Below are 20,078 nucleotides of genomic sequence, written 5' to 3'. Positions count from 1 at the left end.
AGAGAGTATTGTTTTATTGTTCCGTTCTATGTGGCGGTTCTCGGTTTTGCATTTCCATTCGCAGTAAAAATATTCAGAATAACCGTATGGACGGGAGGAACAATCGCACGCGAATTTAATTGAGCCGTTTGGTGTTGGAATTTACAATCTACGACTATTCGTGTCGCTGTTATCGTCAGTCGTTTAATAGAGTTGATTAACGTGACGATTGTAGAATTTAATATGACGCAAATGTAACGCAAATAATACCCAAGAACGATACTTGATCCAGCGGAGTCCATAAAAGTCGTGGGGAAAGAGTTAGAATTTTTAGTGGAAAGATAGCACGCAGAAAGTTTGGGAGAATTCGACGAAGTTAATTAATTTTCCTTAAATTTCTTCGTGCGGATAAGGAGATAAGAGTTTTGGATTCGTTCAATTGCCAGATTCCATCAATTTCGAATGGAGTCCCCATAAGGGGCGTGGAGGAACGAATCCTTTCGCCAAACGTTGTTCAGCGAAACCATTTGGTGCCCGGACCAAAGTTAATCCAGTAATCTGACTTTAATCCAGAGATGTAGCACAGCCTCGCCAGAGTTCCATTAAAAGAAATAAATGGCCAAATGAAAAATCAACGATCGCTCGAAGATTAGAATTAATTGAATCCCGCGACGTTTCCTTTAATTATTCGCGACGTGTATTATTTTCGAATAACGCAGCCGCGATCTGTTCACCGTTCACCATCGCGGATTAATATTCGAACCTGGACGAACATCATAATAATGTTTGCAAATTGCCGCAATGGCACGCAATCGATTCGGGCTCGCGGGTGCGTTCGAGTGTGATAAAACAACAGAGTTGTCGTCGACAAAGAACTCGTCGAACGTGAACCAATTATCGACAACAGTTAAACATTTATTTGCATTGGACGATTACAAATTGACGTAATAGCGGATTGATTTTCTGCGATGGAAGAACGCCTGTCATTACGCAACCGAACGAAACCCGGCATCTGCGTTGATATTATAAATTCAATATATCTAAAGCGTAAATTCGAATAAATCGTGCTGACGATATTGCCCCGAAAATTTCCCGTCAATTGAAATAATTGCGACGAAACCAGTTCGCACGTTCCCATAGAATCGACGATTTCGATACGCGAAAACACTTTCAAATTATCTGAAATCATCTACCACTTTCACGAGAGAATAATGGATTGTAAAAATAATCGAAAATGTAAACATCCATAACAACAGACAGAGAAAACGTAAATTTGTCGAAAATGTACAGAGGCATTAATTGTCTGTCGAGGAAAGCAAAAGAAGAAGGGTAGAATTGTGCGGATATCTTTGAAGTTTCTACGCGTTACTACTTAATAGCTGGGCTTCCTTAGGAATTATTACGGTGGATTCGAACGGAAGAAAAGTCTCAGAAAATTGTTTCACAAATGAACGGAGCGTAATAACGTGTAACAGAGGAGAAAAAGAAACCATCGCGCACCATTATTGTCGGTCCTCAGGTGTCACCAACCGGCACACAGGGATTCCGTCGTTTTCCCCAACGAGGGAGAAAAAGACGCGACACTCGTTGTTACCGTGACGACTAACGATCACGGAGAAATAAGATACAGCTTGTTCGAAAGTGTCTGCTTATTTCAAGACAATCTCGACCAGTTTAATCGTTTCATTAACGATGGTTACGTAACAATTCTATAATTTAAACCTGAACACCATAATATTGAAGATACGAAAGAAGAATATCTGGTTTCATTTTAACGAAGAGTATCTAACCACCGTATCTCCACTGTGCGTTCACCTACGACGAAACTACTTGCGTCATGTTATGTCTCCCTCGATACCAGACAACTTTTATCCGAAACATTTTTCGGTATCGTCAACGGTTTCAGAGATATTCGAGAAAATCGATTCAAGTGTTGCTGCTGAGCGAGCAGTAGAAGTAAGTAGTAAAAGCTTGCTGACTCGGACAGAGTATCGCTGAACAGCAGACGTGTGAGTAGAATAAGGCGGATTAGCGAGTAGATGCGAGTAGATGACGCGTGCGAGCGAGATGAGTATAGTCGAGATATAAAAATTATGGTCCTCTTAAAACGACGATATCTCAGGAACGGGGTGTTGCATCGACATGAACGAGGAAGCGTTTTAAAGGAGACGCTTTGATGCTACTAGCAACGCCATCCTGAAATCTTATGTCAATGAAACGCGATCCCAAAAATGTTATACTTTGATAATCGTACAGGGTTTTTTCCTCTATATTAATTAAAACGACAAATGACTGGGACTACGTGTGATCGTGTAACAGTAGTGGTAGACAGAAGTTTTCTACAGACTAGGTCGACTTGAATAATTGAACGGTGGATATGTGAGTCAGTATTCCGTTTGAAATGCGACTTTCTTATATCGTTTCCTAGCCAGCCACAAATGTCAAGCAGAGGATTCTGAGTAGCGTCTATAATTTCCACGGTCAACTATTATCGAATCGCGAAGAGGCATAGCTGTACAAACTTTAACGACATTTCCTTTTCTTCGAATGGAAAAGGGGAACGCGATTGAAACGAATGAATAAAAAATCTTGAGGTTTCGGGTTCTAATTGTGCGACGCTATCTTGCCCGCAAACATTCACTCGATATCTAAAAAGGGAATTGCACGAAATAATCCTTCGAATGGACAGTATCTCGAGCCTGCAATCACAGTTAGGTCTCACCCGGCACTCGAATGGTGCATAATCGTTAGCGAATCGCGTAATCGAGACAATGAGGCCAGCATTCGGCTAAATAGAAGCCTGAAGAGGCAGTCGAGGGTCGATATAGGAAGGAACGCTTGCGCGGTTTGCCTTTGGTCCTCGATTCCCCGCTAATATCGCGAGTTAACGCTCGTTAACGAGTAACCGCGCTCGAAACGTGCCCGATCGATGCCTCCAATTTGTTTCGCGGATACCTCTCGTTTCTGGGTTATATTTACTCTAGATTGCGATGCTAACAATGACTTGGCTTTTACAGATCTCCACGCAGAATCCAGCAAGCCGAAAAATCGCTGGGAATGGGAAGAGTCGAAGAGTCCAGAGGGTCGATGAAACGGTCATCCCTCTGCCCCTTCCTCGTGCGACCCTTTCGTTCGATTTACGTTATTCTCTGGCCGCTGTGCAAATTTGCGAAACCGCTGGTCCCACGGTAGCTGCAAATAGGACGTCGTTGGACCGTCCACCAGAAATATTCCGCGCTATGATTAGCGAAATTGGTCGCTGAATAGAGGACAGAATGGCCGTGGAAGGGGGAGAGAGGAAGTTTGAGGGCCTCTCCTTGATCATTCCCTTTGAGCGATCATCGACGGTTCCAAAGCACGGTAAACAGACCCGCGAACAGCCGGCTAATTAATTAATTGCCGCTAATCCACAGCGAACCCACGTTATCGATCATATCAGTCGAAACGTGCAAAATTCGAAACTAAGGGGGCAGTGAAAGTTTCGAAAGATTCGCCTCGTTTCTATAAAATGTCATCGGATGGAGAGGACGCGGGTTTAACTAGTACGTCCTCCAACTAATTTAATAGTTTCCACTGGCGAGATGACTGCGTGACAAAGAACATTAGGTAGATACACAAGTCGACGAAATGTGGAGGAACTCTCGAGCGAAGTTAATTTAACTTTACCCCGATGCCCAGGCAATTCTTTGTCCGAGCTGACGGAACAAAAACTTCTCCCACTGAGGCGGGAATCAAATTTATTATCGTTATTTGTTCCACAGTCAGAGTCTAATTTTTTTTTCATACTATTTAAAGAGCATCTCGTCCTACCTTCAGAGGAGGCAGACTGTTTCGGTCGGACAAACGGCTCGAGACGGAAAAAGAGAGAACTCCTGCAGAGGAGAGGATCTCTGCTCGTTCAATTTAATTTGTTAAATTATCAGTAGAACAGCGCCATTTAGAACAGTGTACGCTTCTTAATTGAAAATCGGTCGGGAGAGTTAACCAACGCGGACGATTTCGAGGCACGAAAAGCCGCCGATGCCCGTTGCTCAACGTTGATTCCGCAGTGCGCGAAACTGTCGAGAATTCATTATTGTTAGCAGCGGTAAGTTATCTACGCCGCAGTGGACGCTGATTAAATCTCGTTAAACGCGATCGCGCGCCGGTCTAAACCGCGAAAATTATTACCTCGCGGACGCACCTCCGGATATAGGAAAGCCACGTCGATCGAGGCGTCCGTCCTATTTTCTATCGTATCCAAATGAAATCGCGTCCGTCGAATCGCGATGATCGCTCTAAACGGAACCCTCGAGGAAATAGTTTCTCAAAAAGGAGCTCAAGAATGGTTCCTACTCTGCTCTCCGATTTTTCTTTTCTTTTTTCTCGAAATACCATCCGTGACATTTCGAGAGCGATCGTAGGTCGAAGAAGACAGACACGGATCCAATTACTCGATGAATTTAAATTCTTCGCGCACCCTTCTCGCAGAATCAATTCCTGTCTCACCCCCTCTAGTTTCACCCTGCCGCAAGAAACGGATTGAGCTTAGCCATAAACAACGACCCGGGCAAACAGAGAACCCACTGCGTAGCCGGAGACAATCTTGCAAATGCAAACAGGACGATCCGTGGGGGTAGCGAGAGGGTTGGGGGATGAACCTCGTACGGCTGAATCCAGTCGAACGAAGAATCGAACGAACGTATCCAAACAGTCTTGAAATGGAACGGGATATCTGCTGGTAGACGGCAGAAGACTCGTAGAACGGGGGATGCGAGGGGTGCAAAGGGGTGTACAACCGCAGCAGTGGCAGGGTTAAAAGCAACAGGCAGCCAATCAATAACCAACCTTCTGCCTGGGCTACGACTTTACTAATTTTACAACGCGTCGTGCAGCCTATGTAGGTGATCGTCGCGCACACAGAGAATACCTGTGCCACCTCTGTGGACGTCGATGGAATTTTAGACAATTTCTACCCTGTCTCATAGCCGAAGACTTGTCCCTGCGATTAACGCGCGAGAAGCCAAGACTGCTTCGGAAAACAAATGAGGATCGTCCCTTTAATTAACGAAGAAACGTTTGTTTTTAATGACTGTACCGTTTACGAGTCTCGAAGTGCGTAGAAGTGGATGGAACGGTGGAAGACAGCAAGAATGGTGGTCAATTAAGAAAGTTCATTAAACCTGGTCGCAAACGGGTGGCGGATCGGACGAATTGCAGGTGCGCCGTTTCGGGTAAAATAGCGATTGGGACTCGATGACACTGGGAGGTGGAGGGAGGGGTATCGATTTTCGGGCATGTCCAATGAAACGCGTCCAATATAAATTCAGCCGATAGCGCAGCACGCGAAACGATCTCGTGGAGGCTGTTAGTCGACCGATATTTATAGGAAAGTCGACTCAGCCTGACTGATGCATTGGACCTAGCTCGTCGAGGACCTCGAGACTCAACTTCGATCAGTTCTGGTTATCGCGTTTTAGTACAGTCTTCTCCTAACTGTTGGCGATCGTTCGAGTATCGCTCGTTTAAAAACGGATGACACGGTATTGCGAAATCTGCGGAGCAGAACGTTCTTTTCAAGAAGCTTCGCATACAAAACTGTTTGCACGCGTTCACCGTAAAACCCGGCGAGAATTCCCGGTAAAGTAAAAACTGAGAAGAAAATTGATAGCTGAAGCCGATATTAGCCGCTACTCGATATCCCGGCATAAAAGGATGTTCTTTCACTCGGCCCTCTCGGTTCTTCCAACCGGAAGATAAGCCGGGATTAGTGTGAAATCCATCCCAAAGGATTGAAAGAAGCTTCGACTAAACTAATAGCACGAAAGTGGGATTAATCGCTGGTGTTCAATTCGTTACGTCGCTTGGGATATTTTCCTCTAATCAGACGTTTATAAATAGCATTGTATCGTTCTTGGTAGGCATCTTTTAATTAAGCTCAGCGTAAAACGTGGACAGAATTTCTACTGTTCGTATGATTTTATTCGTGTCTCGTTGACTAACAAGAGAGTTAATTATCCTCTTGCGTACAAAACATAAGCTATAGAAACATGAAAATTTGTATGCATGCAAACTTACCTCTCTTAGAAACTAAACAGCCTCGCGCATGCAGAAAAGTCTTCGAATTACTCACCTGAAACAAAAAAAAAATTAGAAATTCATTAGAAATATTTTACCAACGCTTGAAGATATAGGAATTCTCTATAAAATTTCGACCCACTGGTGGAAGAATAGGTTCCTATTTGATCGTCAGTGAGAAAGGCATTTTTTGGACGAGACCTTCTATACCGACGTGTTGGTAGATTGTCGATAAGAAAGACTTCTGCACATTTTTGCACTGTTTTACCCTCGCAAAGATGTTATTCCAGATTACCGCGAATAGAGCGCAGCAAAGACGCCGTTTCAAATCAGATGGAAGTCCAAGCATTAAAAATGTAACGTGTATTTACTCTTCCCTCGTGTCGCTTGCCTTTTCATCAATTTCTCGAAACTTTATCAACTGAATCCATGAAAGGACTGGAAAACGAAGAGAACGTTAAGCTGGATTTCGCAGGTACCGTGTCACGAATATTACTAAAACCGTGATTGCCTTGTCGTTCTTTGTCACGCGCTACTTTTATAGCTACTTTATTACACTACCATTTTTTTCTCTGCGTGTTTTATCACTCTCGTCGGCTATGGCGTAGAATTTTTCTGCCGTAAACAACGTTAGACAGATCCAGCTGAGGGTTGCTCTCGAAATAGGGGTGCGCGATTAAACCAACACGTCCCAGTTGCTGAATGACACATTAATCCGTCATTCAGACCGGGCAATTGCTGAAGCAACCCCATTCAGAAATTAGATAGCTACGTTTACCACGCTTACGTACCTTCCTCTTTGATTTACCTTTGCATTTCGTTTATTTATTATTTTTTTTTAGACATATCCGATCGAATTTGACACAACAGGATAGCAAAGTGTCGAATTCTGAGTGAATAACTTTGATGAACGTTCATTATGACATGGCATTTTGGTTGTAACACAATATAGGGAGTCGCAGACTATAATTTTCGTGCACCAATTGATTCCAAAGCTCCGTGACCCACATTTGCCTATTTTATCGCCGTTTTCAATTTGCAATTGATAATCCATCTTCTTGAATGACGCAGAATTTTTTCACTTAATGGAGAACACAATACGGAGGCACCAGAATAATTTAACGAATTTTTTTCATCGCGGGAAAAGTTGTTTCGTTCCAAAAAAAAAAAAAAATGGCGCACCATTAATAAAACACGTTCTATTAAATGTTGACGAGCTTCGATTAAATTCCAATTATTCCGTCGGACAAGTTTCACCGTACTTTTCCACCGTTAACACGCGCATAAAACTGTAATCAATAGTATCCTTTATCAATTATTTACAGAGACGTTGGATTAATTCTCGACGTGGAACCTGTAATTATTAACTTCACCTCTGTTAATTGTAACACGCTTCGATACCGTGTTCCCTACTTAATAACATTTTATTTAATGAGAACCCGATATCGTTTGTTGAAATCATACGAACAGATTATTTCTTACCCTCGGTATGAATTTTAAAACAATTAATACGTCAATCGAGTATGTTATGCTTTCGAGATAAATTCTGCTTGTTCATTTATTTCCTGACGTATCGGAAAAATATTCAGCAGAACGCGCACCGTTCGCGGTGTATTTTCATAGACTGATTTAATTGAAGAATGTTATATCTTGCGCGAGAAGAAACATCACAGGCAAATGGGGAAATGCCAATTTTAGTAGCGTACAATTTATCTCATCGGAGTGAAAATTTTAACAAGATTTTATTTCGCCTCGAATTCCGAAAAATGACGTAAAAATTCACTAATATTCAGACAGAGAAATTTTTGTTTAATTAAGACAGATTAAAAGTTATCCTCTTCAGCATCCGTGCGTGAAATAATTGGTGTCCCAACCATACCAGAATTTCAAAGTATGCAAAAATATCTTGTGTGTGAAATGCAATGAAGTAAAAATAATAATTTACAAAACTGTAGAAGAGGGGCACGCATTAATAATTAAGAAGGAATTCTTATATTTTCATTTAATTTAAAAAAAAACTCTATCGTTGAGCCCAACCAATCGTTACGTGGCAATTGCGTTCCACGTTGCAAAGTAACATTTTCGTACCAAATATCCAGAGACTTAATTGAACCAGGTGCGTGGGAAATTGCAGTCGCAATTGCGATTGTCAGGAAAATACCATCTGCCCAAGTGAAGCAGATACAGTTACGTTACAAAAATTACGGTACCAGACTCGCATCCATAAAAAGAGTAATGGAAAAAGAGAATCTTTAACTTCGTTTCCCGGATTTTTTGGAGGACGAAACAAGCTTGTTCACTTTCTCGCGATTTCTTCTTAATGTATACGAGCGAGGGTTGGTCCTCCTCGAGGGAGCCTGGGGAACAGGTGAAAAAGTATTCATGAGGGCAATAAATATTCCATCAAAGGGACTTCTCTGGTCTCTCTTGCCACGTTCACAGCCACGTACAAATCTCCCCTTCGCAGAAACTTTTTTAATGTCCTAAATGCGACCAAGTAAACAGACTGTTCCATCGAACGAAATAATTAATCTCACGTTCGACGATGGTTATTGAAAAGGCGCGAAAATTATTCGAACTTTTTATAATTCGTGCAAATTGGCTACTTCGTGGACCAGTGGAAATCGGTAAACAGAGTTAACAAGCCGCTCGAGAAGCGTACGATATTAAAGGAATGGCGTTGAAGTCGACCTTACGGAAAGCTCTCGCGAGAGCTCTGCGCGACACGAAAGGCGTCCCCCGCGATCAATTCTTAACCGAGCGTTTGCGATACACCTGTGTGTACACGCTCACCTGCTGGCAGGTTGATGACTGCCGTATAACAGGTCGATACGAAGCCCTAACTGCATTGCAGACACACCGGCCAACCTATTCGACAAGCCGGTTAAAGCTTTCCTCTGATTACCAAGCTCGGTTTCGAGTCAGCTGTTCTGTTACTCTTCGGTCAGTTCTCGTGGCTGCCACGAACTGGATTCTTTCGTCCTGAACAGCGACTAACGCGGTTGCGATTCGTTTTTGGGGACTACAAAAGGTGCAATTTCCATCCACAACTATGCTAATAATAATTACCATGTATACGATTGGTCGTCTTCGATGCATAGTCTGGAGAACATATGGTGTACAGTAGTTACTGTAGGACTAGTTGATCCACATACGATTCGCGTAGAATTTCGTTGATAAGAATTTAAGTATTTATTAATGATTTAATCGACCAGCAGAATTTATCAGCTTAAATGTAGAGAGACCTGAGAACACTTAAAAATGGTACTTTCTAAACAATGTATCTGTTAAGGATCTTATCTGAAGATATCGTAGATGACAATGTAATGTTTTATCTTATTTCAATCAGCAATTTACAACTTGTACCGTGAAATATAGCAGAAATTATATTCGCCAAACGAACAAAATGATTTCGTAGTCGTCGGCTGAGAACAGCCTCTGGGTCTAACAGCGATGCGCGCGGATAGAGTTTCCAGTGGATGATTTCTCGATACAGCCGGGGCAAACGTTTAATCAACGCTCATTCTACCGTCATTCAATCAACCCTCGTGAATTACAACGCCTTTTGTCTTCGCGTTACCACCGAATCGCGAAGTCATTACACGTCGCATCGATTGCTACGTTTCGTAAATTAGCCGAGCGAGTAACGTCAAAACTCGCATCGCCAATTGGACGAACGGGTCGACGAACCGTCCGGGATATTTTCAGGGAGCGCGAGTTGTTTGATCCGCAAGGATTTTCGAGATTAGGAACGCGAGAGCTGTTCAGGGTCAAGGGTGATCATGGGGCTTAAGCTTTTACGCGCGCCATTTTGGATGCCTTTTGGCAATCCCAGCTCTAATTGCTAACCCATTCCACGGTAATCCTTTGAAATTGGGGATCACGCAAGTTTATATCGAACGACTGGAAGTAATTAGAAACTCGAAGTCTCCATTTCTAATTGGACGCCGGTCCAGAAGTATTCGTTCACCAGGAAAAACAAGGATCACGAAATTTACTGAACGAAGATCGAGATAAAACCGGCTGGACGTTAAAAACAGGAACCGTCCGATCGAAAACACTCTCCCACCGGAAGTAATCAGTCAGCTGCTGAATAATTAACAAGGCCTTTCCCCGCGATCGACGGTGATCCACTATCCCTTGAAATCTCCTCGAACGCTATCGCGACGATGCGAGCGTTAATCAGTCTTCGCCATCAGACGGATCCGTATCTCGAGCAACAATTTAGACGCAATTAGAACAACCCTCGCGCAGTCTGGCAGGCAGTACAGGCCTCGTCGATCGAACGAGCCGATCGCGCTTCGATCCCGCTCGTTCCTCGTTCGACGCAGCAGTATCGATTCCAGCAACGTTAATTGCGAACGCTCGACCAATGACACATTAAAAAAATTCAAAACCCAGCAATTAATCGGCACCAATGGCGAATCTGTCCGTTGGGGCGAAATTCATTTCGCGTTCGACTTTCGCGCTTTCGTTCCACGATGGCAATAGACGCGATGGTCATTGAATTACGCTCCTGAGAGGGACTACACGCGTGTGTCATTAGGGACTGCGCAGGCTAAAAGTGGTGGGATCGTTTTGCATGGCGATCGTTAAATTACGCTCCTTAGGGGATACGCGTGTCATTAGCGACTGTGTGTGCGTTGGTAACGAACGAAAGGAATTTTTGAATTTTTTTTTTTCTCTCTGTTAGATAACTTCTTTTTATCGAATACTGAATTTGTTCCTTTATACGTCAGCGTAGTTCGTATGACTTGTGGATCTAGGTTAGATCAATTTCTAGCTAGTACGTGTCTATCAGACGATCTTGGCTAATCATTATCCAGCTGCCAATCTCGGTACCATCGAGACTCCATTAGCTAGATTATCGGTAAATTTGTGTTAATTAGATCGCAATGCTTTGGTATTTATCATTTAAGCTTTGACAAATCAAGTCGGATAATCTGGGTAATAGTGGTACGTATTTTAGTGTGTACGATTCTATCTGTACGGTGTTCGATGTCAGAAATTTTTTATCAACGAAAAAGACACTTTAATTTGTCGTCGAATAAGCATTGCCAAGAGTAGTTAGAAGTGTAACGAACCAGTTATCGTTGTTACAATTGCATTAATTAAGATTGAAGCCACTTGAACATCGAAAAAAATGGAAACGTATCTACGTCTGACTATTTTCAATCGATACTACTGACGCGTTCGCATGGATCCAGCAGAAGTATCGTCTCTGCGAGTAATTGGAGACTATCTCCACGCCAGGCCAACAATTTCCCTGGAATTGTCGCAGGGGTTAACACACGCTGAAGTGGTTTCGTGCTCCTTCGACACACTACGAGATAAAAAGCACGCGTAATGACACTTCGCGCACGTCTGCAGTAATTATTGGATACGCGGAAGTTCACTGGGTGAAAAGCTCCAGCCTAGACTCTCTCGATACTCTTCCACCGTTGAGTTATGAAACCTGCGATAAAATTCATTTATAAACGAAGGCTTTTCGAGACAGTTTTCGATTGAAACATTTCTTTCGTTCTTTCTTGATAACGTTAGAAACAGGTTTATAGACGTACGTACCTCTCTTTCATTCTCTTGCAATTTATTTAGTTTAGATTAAATTTAATTCTTGTTCCTTCGTTAAAATTCCATGCGAGTATTTCTGTGTACGTACTTGTTCAACGATTACACGGGGTTTCCATTTGAGAATGATACGTCTAATTTCGAAGTAGCAGCTGCTGGTCTTTGTACGAATGTCATCTGTTCCCGTTGGGTAAATAACGCGAAACCAGGTATCGAATTTTTGTCCCAGGGAGTTTTTTGCAGGTCCAAGTGGTTCGCGTTGTTTTCCAGACGTTTCACTTTGCGAAACGTCGCATGGAATAGAGACAAGCGAGCCTAGCATAAACAGCACTTATCCTTCCATTATCGTAATAACCAGCCGTCTATCTGGGTAGCTTTTTCCGAGCACTTAAAAGCGTGTTAAATAAAGGCACTTTTCCTTAAGGTGATAAATATATTTTTCAAATTGACCTATCGAAGAATAAAATATTTCGTTGTAAGTCAATACTCCGAATGGGGGATGCTATCGATTGATAGAGTTTCCCTGCGAACGATAGACCCGCGGTAAAAACAGCCGATTGTTATTGCATTCGAGTGGAACGGCAGCTTTTTTGCTTGGGAACCGTATGCGCCTCGCTTTCTATCGCGATGCATCCAGACAAGAAATATTTATCGTCTGTCGCGAGGTAAACTCGATAATAACGCGTGGCGTATGGAGTTCTCCCGCAGGAAGTTGTCGAACGACCGTTGCAGAACGTGACAGTCGAATCTAGCTGACCTTCTCCGTTCTTTTCACTTATCGAACCTCGATTTACCATTATTCGCATCTCGTATACACTTATTCTTAATCGATACCGTCTGAGTGGGGACTCTGAACGCCTGCCGCCCATTCAGAGTGCTTGAAAAGCCCAAGTGATCTCTATCGAGGCCTTCCTACTTCTGTGGGATGCCTGCACATGCTAGCCTACTTAAGTATTCTGCGCGCGATAGGGACTCGCGTCGCTGAGACCAGACTGCTAGGGACTTGCATGCTAGAAATTGGCATCATGGGGACTTGCATGCTAGAAACTTGCATGATGGGGACTCATATGATGGGGACTCGTATGATGGGGACTCGTATGATGGGGACTCGAACGATGGGGACTCGAACGATGAGGAATCGTACGATGGGGACTCGTATGATGGGGACTCCTATAATGGGGACTCGTGTGATGGGGACTCGTATGATTGGGACTCGTGTGATGGGGACTCGCATGGTGAGGACTTGCGTGGTAATGAATTCATAGAGAGAGCTAGCATTAGGGGCACAAGTAGATAAAGTGGAACTAGTAGAATCATTTGCTCCGAGCACGTATATAGAAGCACCGTATGATCTCAACGATGTAGCTTGTCCGCGTTTCTGTAAAGGGTAATAACTGTACTTGACAAGATAAGGGAGATATTAAATTCCCACGTATCGGCTTTCGCTGAAGCATGACAGGACTACGAACGAAGGAGTTTCATTTAAACGAGCCTTCAAGCGAATGAATTTCGATTATTTTATTATCAACCAAAGGTTTCTCTCTGAAAGTGGATCCGATATTTCGACGACAGATTGTGCTAGACGTCGGGTATTAAAAATGAGGATTTTAATTGGAAAATAAGATACTTTTTATTCGCGCTGAACCGTTTTAAGCTTCACATGTAATTCCATGAATATTCATAAAAACGTTACGTTGGAAAACCGAAGACAGACGAATGTGGGACAGGGAAAATTGAAAAATCGAGGGAGACCAATTTTCTCGCATGGACCATCGCGTTCTCTTCTTTATCTCGCAATCTTCTCACCCCTAATGCGATCTACAAAGCTCCGTCCACTATATCCATCAGTCTCGAGCGAGAATGAGAAAAACAATCGAGTTACACCTTAAAGAGAACGTACAGGTCAAGCTGCTAGTCACGTGGACTTTGAATTTAAATAGTTCTCACGTTTAACCACGGTCAATTGTCGGTAGTACGACGAAAACGACACTTTAGTTACCTCGATTGCATAATACGCGGTGCACTGGGTATTATATAAAATTACATTCCGTGTAAAAGTCGATAATTAAATTGGGAACTGCGAAGACCTCGGCAGGTGCAAAATTTAAAACAGCTTAAAGTTTACTGCAGCCACAGGGATAAATAGAGACCTTCGTAAAACAAATTCCCCCTATAAATTTCCTCTGCGCGCACTTGCGGCAAAAGTTAGTGCCCAGTCGGATTATAAAGTCACCAGGTATATTCCCTCCATTACTCTCATTACTCACGTAACCGGGCTACGAAAAATTGCGATTCCCTTCGCGTTAAATTTTTTAACCAATAAAACGGGGGCGAAAATATTTTTTCCTTTACGCGGAAATATTTTTCTCTACGATGACCTTTTTCATATTTTTCTCCACAGCCGACTGAATCACGGTCGATGGGGATCAGGCTTATTTTTTCCCGTGACTTTCAAACGAGAAAAAAGAGTTTCTATTATATCAGAATCATTCGTCGAGCTGGCCCTGTGCGTTTCGCGGATATGGCGGAGATTGGGCGGAATGTGCGTCCAATAATCGAAAACTCGATGAACAAACTCAATAATCAGCCACTCTGAATACAAACTTTAATACTAGAAGCACCTGAATAGATTCACCTGCTCGAGTTTGCTCATTTTTCGTAGCAACCAAAATGATGAAGGCGAAATTTACCTGGTTCATGAAAAATGCAGGAATTTTTAACATCCATCCTGGATATATATAACATCCATCCGTTTCGAGAAGAAGGTTGATTAAAAAAAGCTCTGAAACTTGTGGTTCGGGAAACATTTTTGAACGATCCCAGTTTTATTTAAAGGGACGGGAAAATCGCGAGAAATTAACGAAACGAAAATAACGATGCACTTGGAACCGAAAATATCTGGATCACGCGTTCTTCTAGGATGGACAGAAATTTATCGTCGCGACAGCTGGGCATTTTCTCGCGTTCTCCAATTGCAGAAGCCGCACGGAAACCCTTTGGAACGAAAGAGATCACGTACGCATCATAAACTCGGCGCACATCCAGCCGCTTAACACGTTCATATCGAGCCGCGGATCGATATCACCTGTTGTGCACCCTTAATATCTGCGCGGTTGGGATCGAGCCGATCTCTGACCTCGTGTTTATGGGATAGGTTTTGACGAGGATTCGCCAATTAAGAGTAAAAAAAAAAAAAAAAGAAGCGAGCACGACGGGAGGCACGTATCGATTCGATTAATATTGATGAGCAGGCCAGTCGAAGAAGACTGTTACCTGTACAAACTCGTCTCTCTTGGGTAATTGGGGCCCGCCTCCGGTTGAAAAGAGCACCGTATCGAAGAATCGATGTAACCTTTATTCAAATGCAAGTGGGGGCGTCTTTTATTCGAAATAAAATTAATAGAGACGAGGCAGTTGGGATAATTGGAAACTGAAAATGCTCTGCGAATCTATGTCTCGATTCTACAGAGCGATTCAAATATGGAAAACCACCAATTAGTCTTCATCGTGCTAATCTTAACTCGTAACGTGACATATGTAGAAACGATGGAAGCTGCAATGATGAAAATAATTATCAGAAATTATTGTACAGGATGCTTCAAGAAGAGAGAGCCGCTAGTTTCAAAGCCGCGACAGGTCTGTTTATAATCCTGCAGCTTTTCCGTGCGTCCTCGTTTATTCTGAAGTATCCAGCAGAAACACGAGCGAGGTAACGAACATTCGAATCCAGGAAAAGTTCCGAAACGCGAGAGGCGAACTTGCTGGATTTAATCATAAAACGGGGAAAAACTTGTCCGTGATCTAATTCAGATGCGACTTGGAAGGTTCCACGAGGATCCTGTTGCGGTTAAACGGAACAGCACGAATAACCGAACGGATGGAGAACAATCTCCGGCGTCGCGGAGGGGCCGAATAAAATAAGCGGTGGCTGGTAAAAAAGTTGAGGGACGTTCAGCCGTCGGATAAATGGAACATCGCCTAACGCGGACGATTTCTCGCATAATATCCCCTTTTTATCCGGGCTTTCCGTTCACGGAGGAACGATCGGGTAATTCTATCGCGCGAATTCCACTCGCAGTTTGAATTGAACCACAGACGAGCCTCTAATCTCGCCGTTTCGTCACAGGATTTCGCCATTACCGAGGGGAACTTGATTGAGAAAAGGGTCAGAGGCCACCTTCGATGCCTCCATCACCAGCTGAACGATTTTTCTCTCCTCGTTTACCAGCCCAGTTGTATCAATTTTTCGAGGGATGGGGGAAGTATAAACGTAAGACGCGTGTCGAAGTGTCTTAATTAGAGATTGGGGGGTGGAACAGTGCGTAAGAAGGTATCGAAAAAAATGTCAGGATGACGGATAATTGCGAGGGAGGATGATGAAGATCGATGGGCAGGAAACGGGGCAGGTCCGTTTAAAATATCGCGAAATAAAAACGCACGAGTGGCGCATTTCCATCGCAGTGGGTGCCTTCATCCCCCGTGACACGTGATTTCGTTCGAATGGCTCGTTCTCTGCGATGGCTGGGCGCTGCTATCCATCTTCGATAATAATTCCAGGAATTTCAAGCCCCCGCGTGGAATCGTAATGAAGCGTGTTACTTGTTTTCCAAAAAGGAGGGCGTTCTTTCAATTCAGCGAAATCTCGAAACGTTATCGGAAGTATTTTAATTAACGTTACGAAGAAGCAGCGGACGCGTTTTCACGTGAATTCAATCGCGAAGACGATCATGCGATGCGGCGATTCAGTATAACGTCGGTAATTCTGGGAGACGGGTTGCCTGACTAAGCGGCGACCTTATCTACTTAAAAGTAGAAATTGGACACAGGAGGATTATCGAGTTGGTATTTTCAACCCCCTCATCGTTAAGGATCAAGTTTAATTGAATTTTTGAGTCGAGAAAACCTGCTCCGCGTTATATACAAAATTCAGCAATAATAAATAATTGTTCAAGAATTGCGGGAGACCATCGTGTTGGTCATCGAATTCAGAAATTTATTACGAATGACTTCGTAATTGGGTTGTATAATAGTTACGTGGGAATAGCTTCAAGTGATATATGTAACATCTTGTTACGTTACGCAATGTAGTATACGAAATGAAATATTTACCAGAGGACTGGCGTCAGTTTTTGATAATATTATTTCAGGATACGCTTGCGATTTTCGCGACTAAAATCGTGCAGCAGACAGCGAGGCGAGATTATACGAAGGAAGGCATGTCGGCTTAAATTTCGTCCTGATCACCCTATTAAATATTCATTCCAGCCTCATGGCCGGTTATCTACCGATTGATCGTAGACTTTAATGGCCCGCCATCGTTTCCATGGGGCAAGTGGCTCGACGCTGCGACCAGGCTGAATCTCAGATTAGTCGAACTTCTGTTAAATGGCTTTCGTTGCGGTTCTGCAACTTCTAATTGGAGCAGAACCGAAGTGATACTCTTTCGTGGCTCGTTCGCTGGAAGCTGGCTATTCCGTTGTGTCTCTCGTTGCGATACCTGTTGCTGGTTAACGAGTTTCGATCGTTCGACGCGCGATCAACAGGATCTCACGTTTAACGGGATCTTTTACAGCCTCCAGCAGCGGTTCGAGCGAACGAAACGCCGTTAAAAATGCTCGAGACTCGCGATCGATAAAAGATCGACGACGCGTACTTAACGAAACGACAAGACGGATACGATCTCGTTACACTGTTCCACGGTACATTTGAGCTTCGCAGAGAAAAAAAGAATAGCGGGATCTCCTGCTATAAACTATCGAGGGTAACGTCTCTCTGTCTATCGATCGACTAGCTGAAGGTTCTGGGGCGTTCGAAGTTTCGTAGCGCCGCAGACGTGTGTCGTTAACTACGGATTGGATAAGGAAGTCGATGGCTAGAGAGAGAACGTAAAAAGTTTGGGAGAAACTTGAGAACTCGTCGATTTGGTATCTGTATCATCCCTCTTGTGACGAAACTGTCATCCCTCTCATCCCTGTTATACGATCAGCCAAATAACCCCCCTCTAATTCTGCCTACACACCACGAGCGCACAGGGATGTTTCGTAGTTAAATTTAGCCAAGTTTAAAGTGAACGGTGACATTTCACAACTTATAATCCCCGCGGTTACGTTTCAGGCTGGATCGTGAATTTTGTATATCCCGCCTAATCTCGCGTGCATGGTTTCCGTACAAGCGAGGCGATGTGATCCGTGAAATTTGTTAAATTACACGAAAAGCCAACGACCAACGCCATTTAATCGCTGAATTGTTGCTGACAAACGGAACGCGGGAGATTCGAAGCTCCATTAGTCAAAGTTGTTTCCGTGTTCAGCGTGTAAACGCGGTTCGGTCAGCTCGAGTTGGCGAGCTTCTGTTAAAAAATTCCAGGGGCAATATTATTCTTATTTAACGTTTTAATTCGCCTTTCCCATTGAGAGGCCTGCTACCGTGAAAAAATGGTCCGGAAAAATTAATTAACGTGCCGGACAGACGAAACGACGCGAACGAACGGAGAGAATTCGTTTCTGAACCCCACGCGATTGACTGGCGGCTATTAAAAGCGCGCGTAAAAATTATCAACCCCCAAGACGGCTTCCCACAGGAAATTTGTAATGACCAATTTTGCCGCAAAAAAGATTTGGGGTTAACCTTTTTTCTGCATTGGGGAAGTCTTGAATTCCATAGAGAAGGGTGGTTCTTTCACTTGTTTTGGCAAGGAGGGTAATGGCCGTGGCTACAGAGATTACTTAAGAAGCCAAGATATAACAACACTTAAGAAATCAAAATATTACACGTAATGTAAGTTGAAATATTCCTTCCTTCCGATAGTTCAATTTTGCCTTGCAAAAGGGAGATTTATTGCAATAATTACGTTCTTCAAACAAGAATTCGAGTATCTCGGTACATAATGTACTGCAATATTCGTGATTAACGTCTTATATTCCTTTCTTCTGATCATTCAGTTTCACTTCGAAAAAGGTTTATTGAAGGTGGAGGAGAGGATGATAAAGAGCAAGAGGGTAGTCAAAATTGGTCATTATAAATTTTGTACAACTTAATGATTAACTATAATTAAGCCTAATTTTGAAAAAGCCAAAAAGAGGATAGCTAATCAGAAATTTTACTTAGGAAAGTTTCCAAGTTCTGGCTGGGAAGAAGAAGAGTAATTAAGGGACGCGTTCGTACTGGCAGCGTGCAGTCTAGCGTTTCATCTTCGTTAATAAACACGGCGTAATTATTGCGGTTGACGCGGGCGTAAATAATTTCCACGCAGCTGCGTAGAATAACGACATCCTCTACGTAGTTTCCGTTTTCGTTTCAAAAGAAAACGGTCCGCCAACGGCACGAAACTTTCTCCGCAGCCGAACACTCGAAATGCGGTCGGAACGTGGTAAATTAACTATGCACCACTGGCCAGAAATTTGAAATCAGTGTGACATTTTTAAGGAGCCTACAAATTTCTACGAATGGCAAAATTAAATGTACCGTTTACAGTCTCTTCGAAAGCAAATTCAGACGAGCAAATTACGAATTAAAGAGGACGTGGGATAAAACTATAAGAGCCGCGCAAAAACTAGAAGAAACTTGAACAATTTTTTAATTTCTATGCGTTCAAAGAAGAATCCTACCTTCTGCAGTGCATGGGTGCAACGGGCCAGCTGCGTCTGGTCCTTAGAATGATGGCAGGGGGCTTGGCGTGGCCCACGACGGGTGCTGAGGTGCGTCCTTGGTTCCGTTTTCCCCAAAGATGGCTGGTACCGCCACCAGGGCCGCTGACAGGCCCTGGGATGCCCGGATGGGGCCCGCTTTCGCTGCACGCTCGTCTCGAGAACATTTCGCGTTTTCTGTCGTCGCACTTCATCATTTTGTTCTATCCGAATACCTTTTCTCGACCTTAATTCTTGTCTTTCCGTTAAAAGATTTCCAGTTGGCTCCACAAGAAAGAGTATGAATGCAGCCTCGTACTTCAAAAAACCGGCAAACTCTTTAAGAAACACTGTCTTACTTTTTTTTTATGAATTCTGTGAACGTGTTAGTACGTATTTATCATATCTTAGTTTTATTACCTCAAATGGAATTAGTTTCATTTAATTGACACGAAGAATATGTATATTTTTTGTTAAAATTCTACTTTAATTTCTCTACTCGCTAGATTATGTTACATATAGAGAATTCTTCCTTACAATGTTCTATTCTCACTTTGCCATTTTGCTTTCTCTTCTGAGTTATTTCACCTTCTCTCTCTTCTTTTGTCCAGGATGAAGTTCTCCTTTAATTTTCACCCTTTTTTGGTCTTTAAATCTCAATTTGTCAGCGGAAACTTTGGATCGTGTTTCTTGTGAAAGCTTTTTTCGAAAATATAATCGCGTCTGTGTTCGATTCAAGCCCGAGATCTTCAGATTTGCGTGTAAGCGTTCTGTCAGCTGTTCCACCGAAGTTCCTTAGTGTCAACTTTTACTTGACTATATTTTAGCGCGATAAACTCGCAATTTCTT

The 20,078-nt window shown here is 43.1% G+C and overlaps 1 protein-coding gene across 1 annotated transcript in view; it reads right to left on the bottom strand.

Moving 5' to 3' along the window:
* Positions 1-19,482, bottom strand: part of Dnc (phosphodiesterase dunce) — a 219,903-nt gene extending 200,421 nt beyond the window's left edge. The window contains exon 1 of the mRNA XM_076901305.1: positions 19,212-19,482. Within this exon, the coding sequence (XP_076757420.1) occupies positions 19,212-19,447 (236 nt within the window). The 5' untranslated portion in view covers positions 19,448-19,482. The remainder of the gene's footprint in view (positions 1-19,211) is intronic.
* Positions 19,483-20,078: the final 596 nt, after the last annotated feature.

This window comes from Xylocopa sonorina, chromosome 9 (genome assembly GCF_050948175.1).
Source record: "Xylocopa sonorina isolate GNS202 chromosome 9, iyXylSono1_principal, whole genome shotgun sequence".
NCBI classification, from domain to species: domain Eukaryota; kingdom Metazoa; phylum Arthropoda; class Insecta; order Hymenoptera; family Apidae; genus Xylocopa; species Xylocopa sonorina.
This window is presented reverse-complemented; position numbering and strand designations above follow the sequence as displayed.